At 33.9% G+C, this 8,943-nt stretch overlaps 2 protein-coding genes across 2 annotated transcripts; both read left to right on the forward strand.

The window, feature by feature from the left end:
* Nucleotides 1–2,776: 2,776 nt before the first annotated feature.
* On the forward strand, nucleotides 2,777–4,976 carry LOC110723593. The gene has a single exon (XM_021902940.1). The coding sequence runs from the start codon at nucleotides 4,196–4,198 to the stop codon at nucleotides 4,931–4,933; it is 738 nt and encodes a 245-aa protein (XP_021758632.1). The 5' UTR covers nucleotides 2,777–4,195; the 3' UTR covers nucleotides 4,934–4,976.
* Nucleotides 4,977–8,205: 3,229 nt separating this feature from the next.
* On the forward strand, nucleotides 8,206–8,943 carry LOC110723646. The gene has a single exon (XM_021902989.1). The coding sequence runs from the start codon at nucleotides 8,206–8,208 to the stop codon at nucleotides 8,941–8,943; it is 738 nt and encodes a 245-aa protein (XP_021758681.1).

The raw sequence follows: 8,943 nt of genomic DNA on the forward strand, positions 1-8,943 counted from the left end.
AAAAACAACATACATCAAGCATAAGACGAATTTGTTAGATGTACGAACTTCACTATTTGTGGTAGCGGCTCTACTAGCCACAATTACATTCACTGCAGGATTCACTCTCCCAGGTGGATTCAATCAAGGTACCGGAGAGGCACTTTTGGCCAAAAATGCATCTTTTTTAGTATTTTTGCTATCGGATACACTGGCCTTGTTTTTTTCAATGTTGGTGCTGATTTGTCTCACATGGTCCATGGTCTACAATTCTAGTAAGTCACTAATATTGATCGATCGAAGCATGGTGTTACTTAGGGTGGCGCTCAATTGCACCTTATTGGCTTTTCTAACTGGCGTTTACACGGTTATAGCCCCTAAGTCCTTGTGGGTTGCCGTTGTTATTATTGTTATTATAAGTTCACTCATAGTAATTTCAATCGATAAGAGATTCTTGTATCAAGTCATGGACAAGTTGTTCCCTGCTGCAAATAAGGAGTGTAGAGACCCAATGTGTCTGCTGGAATTGGTAAGTTTTGATATTGTCATTATATTATCACCACTAATTGTACCTTTTATTTCTTGATTGAATTGTTATTTAATTTGTCTCAATTGATTTGTCTCAGCATACATGATGTGTTTATATGACATAAATTTTCTTACAAATATATAATGTTCTAAGTTTTACAATGTTAAGCGTGAAAGTATCCATTATTTAGAAACAATATGAGTATTATAAGAGAGCGGCTTAGTTCTATAAGAAACCAATTAGCCGTCTTATACTTAATTAGATCTATATTTGGATGAACTGCAGGGGTACAACCCTAGAGAAGAACATGATCCCTTGCTAAGTCATAATGGATAGAGTTGAGGGTAAAGCAGCTAAACAACCTTCTACTCAATCAAGCCACATGCAATTGGTAAGCTCTTAGTTTTGAAACAATAACGTAGAGAGTAAATTTTAATGTCTTAAGATATAATAACTTCTATTCTTATAGCTTATATGTGCACCGGTGCACGCTTTCATATCTGATTTATTAACAGACGTCGTCTGTACTTCATATTTTAAAGTGGTAGTAATAAATAGGAAAATTTGTAAGAACAGTCCTTTTATGTAGACCTTTTTATTTGAAAGGTCTTTTTATAAAAAAAAAAAGGTGACACAAAAGGTCCTTATATCGTATTCGGGTTGTGACAAGAGTTCTTTGACCATTTTTTGGTGTTGACTTTTTTCGGCCAAATTAAAAATTGTCACGTGCAAAGCACATGACCACAACAACCAGTACAGCCGAGGAGGGCGGTGCTTGCGAGGGAGAAGGTCTAGGCGCGACAAGGTAGGGGTCGGGAACTTGAGTTGATCCGGTGGGAGGAGGGACTTCGGACATGGGTGGTGGTGGGGTTGTTGTGATTGGGGGTCGGGTTTTTTTTTAATTTTTTAAAAAGTTTTTTATTTATTTGTTATAACCCAATCTCGTGGTGACATGTATCACTTAAACAAAAGAGAAATTATCAATGATACCCTTGTCGTTTTGACTTTTATCAATGATACCCTTCATTAAACTTTCATTATCAGCGGTACCCCTATAATTTTACCTTAATTGCTACAGTAACCATGCCGTTAAACAAACGTTAAATTTAGCTCTGAATTATGCTTAATTTACATATGATCATGTTAGATTGCTAATTTTTTTTTTCTGATATTAAAATACATTTGAGTGTGAAATTGTGTTTATGATTGCATGTAACAGTGTTATTTCTTATTTTGCAAAGTGATTGCCAAATTTTAATCTTTTCAGATATTAAAATTGGTGTTGTGTGTGAAATTGTATTGTGATGTTTTGGTGTGGTTAAATTAAGTGATTGTATACTGATTTTGCAGAATGAATGAGAATGAGAAAGTTGTGTTTCAATTCGATTTAAGTAGAAGGTGCATAGAATTGATATTGAAGTGGAGTTAGTGGACCCTGATGAATGTAACTTAATGGATTTAATCATAGAATTTGAAGATACGTTACAAAAAAAGGGAGTAGTTATACTGAACCCTATTTTTGCTTATGCTTATAGATGAGATAAACACTAGCCAATAGATGATGATGGTGACTTAATGAGGTTGTTTAGGACATGTCCAAATGTTGTTGTGTATGAGATTTTATTTGGTACTACTATGAATTCAACTTCATTTAATGATCTAATGTATGATTTCCCTAAACAAAAAAACCAACAATAATTTAAAGTTACGTCTATATTTAGCTCTATCTATACTAATCTATTAAAAGGAAATATAAGGATATTAAAAGACATATGACTATTTAACCATCTAAGCCAATATCAACTATGTTATTTATATGTAAATATAAGTGCCAACAACAAAATTCAATTAATAAAAATAAAAATATTCAAAGAGTAACTCAATTTTGGTATGACAATGACAATTGGAGTTTTAAAAAGCCTTTAAAAATATTTATCAATTGCACGTCTACAACAGTAACAACCTGGGGCAACGCCAAGGCTACTCACTAGTTATTGTTATAAAATAATGAATAATATAGGCTTTTACTAATGTGGATTAAATTTATAACTATAATTTTGAATTTTCAAGGATATAGTACTATTCAATTTGAACTTTTAAAATTGTGCAATTGCACAGGTTCTATAATAGTTACCACTTACTATAGTAGTATAGTTCACGTTTTAGTAATAATCACCAAAATATATATATATATACATATATATATATATATATATATATATATATATATATATATATATATATATATATATATATATATACCAACAATTATTTAAATTTATTAGTAGCATAGTTATTAATATTGATATAAATTTGTCTCTTTAAAAAAAAAATACGTCCTGATTGAAAAATGAATTGAATCAAACTTGATTTGAGTTAATATTTTGACATGACTTGAATTGTACACCTAATCTAAATATAAATCAACCTACACCTAGCCTAAGCCCAATTTTACCTACCATCCAACTTAATTGTACTCGGACCAAAATTTAATAAATTTAACCTTAATTTGTCAAAATAAATCTAATTTGGAGACTTTATCAACCCTAAAGAATCTCAGAACCTTTGCTCATTCTTTCCAAGCTGGAACGCACCATCTTCATCGCACCAAACTTCTCGAGCATACTGCCGTCTCCTTCAACTAACATGTAACTGCATCTTGCCCCTTTTCACATCATCCGAATATAATTTGATTACATTTGTTGCATAAAACCCGATTTGCTGAGTGCCGAGAAGGTGTTTGATAAAATGCCTAAAAGAAAAGTTTCTTCTTGGAACGCTTTTCAGCTTATAGGAGGAATTTTGGAAATGAGGCATAATTAAGTTCTAGTGCTAAATTAGTGTGTAATGCATTGATTGATATGTATGGTAAAAATAAAAAATGGTTTGATTCATCGATACAGCGTAAATATGGTGAGATGGGTTGTGGTATACTGCTCTGTAGTATTCAATGTTCAGCTGCTGAGGATGGCAAACAGAGAACGGTTATGCCATTTGCGGCCATGAGCAAGGAATACAGACGCGACAGACGACAGATGGGTTATGTAGTTTGCATAACAGTGAAAGATCATGGAACACGGACGAGTTTTAGAGCAAGGAGCACAGACCGACAGACGAGTTGTGGAGTTTGCATTGCACCGAAAAAGCGTGGAACACGGACGGGTTATGGAGTTTCCATTGCAGCAAATGAGAGATAAGTACTCCTCATCTCCACTCGTGTATAGCGCATTTATAGGATCATGATACCTACATTTTGTTGCAAAATTCTACAGCTGGTCACCCCATGATTTGAAATTATATATTAGCTGTTTGAGAGTTGAAAGACGGAGAACAAACAGCTGAAAGATGCTACATTAAAATAGGACATCTATAGCAGATTTTGTAGTGGTGGTTCTACAACAAAATTTCCTTCATTTCATTTTATTAATTGATATGAGTTATATTATATTAACAGAAAATGTTACGATCAATCGATTCGTGAGTTGGCTAGTTTGCTGACAAGAGACATCGTGAAACAACCCCAAGGAAGTCCATGCTATCTCACATAGTCTCATTTAATTTTTGATTCATTTTGCCTTCAATTACTTTGGTACATATAAAGAGAGGCAGAAGAATGAGATATTCAACAAATCAAAACTTCTATCTTACAACTCTAAGCCTCTTAACAAACTTAAAAACAATATCAAAATGGCTTCTATCCACACTCGATCTTTCAGTTTCCCCTCAAACTCTCACCCCGTTTCTGAACAATTGGATCAACAATTGAACAGGTTGAGGTCTTCTCAAGCTGCTTCTACTTCATCCTTGACCACCAAACTTAGTGGTCTAAACGATTTATACAAATCAGTTGAAGACTTTCTTCAATTGCCCCAAAATCAGAAAACCGTATCTCAATCTCAACAAGTATTGGATGGATCTCTAAGACTCATTGACATTTGCTCAACATCTAGAGATGTCTTGGCAGTGTCAAAGGAACAGATCCAAAACATTCAATCAGTTCTTCGAAGAAGGTGCAGTGGTGAACTTGACATTACTAATGAAGTCGCTGAATACCTTAAAACAAGAAGAGCTTCCAAGAAGACAATCAATAAGTGCTTGAAAGATATGAATGCAGTTGAGCCCGTTGCCATTGAGAGCATGCTCAAGGATGTGCAAGCGTTGACTGCTGAAGTCTTTAACTCCTTGTTGTCTTACATCGGCGGATCACAGAAGAGTAGCTGGTCTTTCTTTAGCCAAAGATCTGAGAAGAAAGCAGCAACTTCCTTTGATGTTGTTGATGCCCTTCTTGTGAAGAAAATGAATGTTGATATGTCACAACTAGTAAATTTAGAGTCAGAAATTCAAGAAATTGACAAAGTTTTAGAATCGTTGTTTAGGCATTTGGTGAAGACAAGATCAACTCTTCTGAATGTCCTTAGCAACTAGAATAGAAATTCATCCTTGTACAAAAATTTTTGATACGTGAATATACATACAAATGAATATACTATACATACAATTCTCTCTAATTATATCTGTGTTCTTTAAGTTTCTGCTTTCAATCATTCAGTCAATCGTACTAAAGTTACCAGTGGCATGAAGCCTGAAAATGGTAAAACAAACTTGACAGTGCAAAAGTCAAAAGACATGAATAACTCAAGTTAATTATTTCTAATATGAAATCATCTATGGTAAAAAAAGTTTCTCTTTTACGATTTTTAAAAAAAATTGGACTAAATAAATAAGATCATTTTCCCTTAAAAGACATTATGATTAAATGAAGGTTGAATATCCCAATAATGACTCCATGTGAAGGTACGCGTTGAATGACTTGAATCGACTCATGAATTCTCAGCTCATTAGCTGTTAATATTCCATTTGTCTGCAGGAGCTTCAAAATATATTGTAGCATGAATGCATGAGATTGCATGGTCTCCTACAGTCAGGCATTCACCTTTATTCTAGGATCATACACACGAGTTGTTACATTTTTAAAGGGAGTTCTTCAAATTTTACTCAATAATCCATTTAAAAAAACATGTCAATTCCTAACCATTAGTAGATAAATAGAGTTGTTTACACTCGTGTGTAGCTGTTGCTTAGGATCGTGATAGACGTACAGGGTGCAGTATATGACATTGTACGTAAGATCATCATATACATTCCAATAATCAATTATCCAAGCATCGTTCGTGCTATAGTTAGCTGGCCAGTTGAATAGGAAGAGACAATATGAAACATAAGTACATAACCTTGAAAGCCCTCTATAGAAAAATAAAATCATGTAATCTTTCACATATCAATATAAGATTCCATTACTTGTCCTCTCTTACCTTAATGTATAAACAAGATTTGCATTTTGACTTCTCTAACTTTGTTTATGTAAAGAAATGCTTTATGAAAAAGATTAGTTAATTGCATAACAAAATGATTTTTTCTCTTTATTTGAAGTTGATTGCAACTCATGCAAATCACAAGTTATCATTAATATTTTATAAGATTATTACATGAATTGAATTTAGTTCATGTCTATTGGTTTTTACTTGTATAAGATCTGTGGTGAGTAACACTTAAGGTAAGAAATCTATCTACTATCCTCTGCATTGATGTACTTAGCTTCTTCATGTACTTGATGTAAAAATGAAGGATAGTTTTTATAAATTAATCTGTTTTAGATTAATCGCCACACTGCACTGCATAGATATAGTTTAAGAAAATATATATAGGTATGTGAAATAAATTGAGATTTTGTAACATAATATGGGGTTATAGTGAAATTTTTTTGTAAGATGTAGTTGTAGAGTTGAGAAAAATTATGTTGTGTGAAATAGAATAACAAGATTAGTATTTAAAAAATGGAGCAAGTATATTGGTGTTTCTTTTCCAATAAGGAAGACCTTGCAATTAATCCAAAAGAAATGTATTTATTAGTGTTACAATTAATCCAAAACATACGAAATCTAATTTGAGTGCTTATTTGACCTAAAAATTCGATTCAAATTTAAACCTGTACAAACACAATAATTTTGAATTATGAAGAGTAGACCTGACCTCATCGAATTTGACCGTTGACCCAAGTATCCAAATTAACATCTCTAAGTAAAATGTCAATTGATTATTAGAGAGAAGTCAAACGTGTTGAGAATTAATTTATACTTTGAATTTTCAATTCACCACATTAGCTTTGCCTTCATAGTTGAGAATTAATCTTCTTTTCTTCACAAGGGCACCCTTCTAGTGATTGAACAAAGCTACAAAGTAGTTATCAATTCCATTTAAAATTCATGGGCTACATACCCCGTGGCTGATTGATCATATTATCACATACATGTGTCTTCTCCTCAAGCTGGTGATCCGAAAGGTATATTGCTCCTTTAGTTAGTGAATAGTAGGTACTATCTTCGTCCTTAAGTTAGAAGCCGATTTCTTTTATCATGTAAGTAATAAATATTGAAATAGACTTATAAAGTTATAATAAATGGATAGAGGGAGTACAATGTAGTATTTTACTTTCTTGTATTCTTGTGAAAAAACATCCGCCTTCCTTCGCAATTATATTAAATCATAGAAACCGGCCCAAACTCTTCTACATTATGGGCAGTTCCACCAGATCATCGTCATCTTCATCAAAACTATACTGCAGTAGAAACTGCAATCTCATCTTCAATTTCATTTACAACTTTCTATTATACTTGTATGATTTTAATACCATCATTTGAATTTATGCCAAAACCCTAACTTTTCAATTTGCTTTTATCCACTTCTTCTTTATGTTCTGGGCCTCACATAATCATGAATTTCTTATATATATGCCCCTTTTGATACCTTTTGTTGCCCAAGGTTCATAATGAGTTCATCCTTTGATATATTTGTTGCACCCACAAGGTGTTTGATGAAATGCCTAAGTGAGATATTGCTTCTTGGAATGCTTTGATTGTTGTAATGGTGTATTTTCTTTCAGCATCAACTGAATTGGGGCTTTGTACATTGACTTACAATTGTGTGAGATTGGATTGCAGGATTGATTATGGAGCTTGCAATGAATGAGCAGGGAACACGGTTGAGTTCTGGAGTTTGCATTGCAAGCATAGAACACGGTTGGGTAATGGACTTTGCGTTGCAGCAGTTGAGTATGGAACATGGATGACTGATGAAGTTTGCATTGCAGCAAATGAGCAGGGAACACAAAGGGTACGGTTCTGGAGTTTGCATTGCAGCGAAGGAGAGATAAGTACTCGCCATTCCCACTCGTATATAGCGCATTTATAGGATCATGATACCTCCATTTTGTCTCTAAATATAATAGTTGATCACCACATGATTTACTCTGCAACCAGGGAATGCAGGAATTATATTAGCTGAGAGTTAGACATAAACGAAACAACGGATTAAAATAAGACATCATCTTGCAGATTGTACTGGTTGTTGTATGACAAAAAATCCTGCAATTCGTTTCTTTAATTAATATCAACTACTTGTATAATGTAAGCAAAGTTCATCGTAAACAATTCATGAGTTGGCTAGTTTGCTGTGAAGAGACAATTTGAAACGAGCCCAAGTAAGAGCATGTTATCTCTCTGAGTCTCATTTAATATTTTGATTCCTTTTGTCTTCTCTTACTTTGGTATAAATAGAGGCTGAAGAATGAGATATTCAACAACTCAAAACTTCAATCTTATAACTCTAAGCCTCTTAACAAACTTAAAAACAATATCAAAATGGCTTCTATCCATACTCGATCATTCAGTTTCCCCTCAAACTCTCACCCCGTTTCTGAGCAGTTGGATCAACAATTAAACAGATTGAGGTCTTCTCAAGCTGCTTCTACTTCATCCTTGACCACCAAACTTAGTGGTCTAAATGATTTATACAAATCAGTTGAAGAGTTTCTTCAATTGCCCCAAAATCAGAAAACCGTTTCTCAATCTCAACAAGTATTGGATGGATCTCTAAGACTCATTGACATTTGCTCAACATCTCGAGATGTCTTGGCAGTGTCAAAGGAACAGATCCAAAACATTCAATCAGTTCTTCGAAGAAGGTGCAATGGTGAACTTGACATTACCAATGAAGTCGCTGAATACCTAAAAACAAGAAGAGCATCCAAGAAGACAATCAAGAAGTGCTTGAAAGATATGAATGCAGTTGAGCCCGTTGCCATTGAGAGCATGCTCAAGGATGTGCAAACTTTGACTGCTGAAGTCTTTAACTCCTTGTTGTCTTACATCGGCGGATCACAGAAGAGTAGCTGGTCTTTCTTTAGCCAAAGATCTGAGAAGAAAGCAGCAACTTCCTTTGATGTTGTTGATGCTCTTCTTGTGAAGAAAGCGAATGTTGATATGTCACAACTAGTAAATTTAGAGTCAGAAATTCAAGAAATCGACGAAGTTTTAGAATCATTGTTTAGGCATTTGGTGAAGACCAGATCAACTCTTCTCAATGTCCTTAGCAACTAG

Source organism: Chenopodium quinoa, unplaced genomic scaffold (assembly GCF_001683475.1).
Source record: "Chenopodium quinoa cultivar QQ74 unplaced genomic scaffold, ASM168347v1, whole genome shotgun sequence".
Taxonomy (NCBI): Eukaryota; Viridiplantae; Streptophyta; class Magnoliopsida; order Caryophyllales; family Amaranthaceae; genus Chenopodium; species Chenopodium quinoa.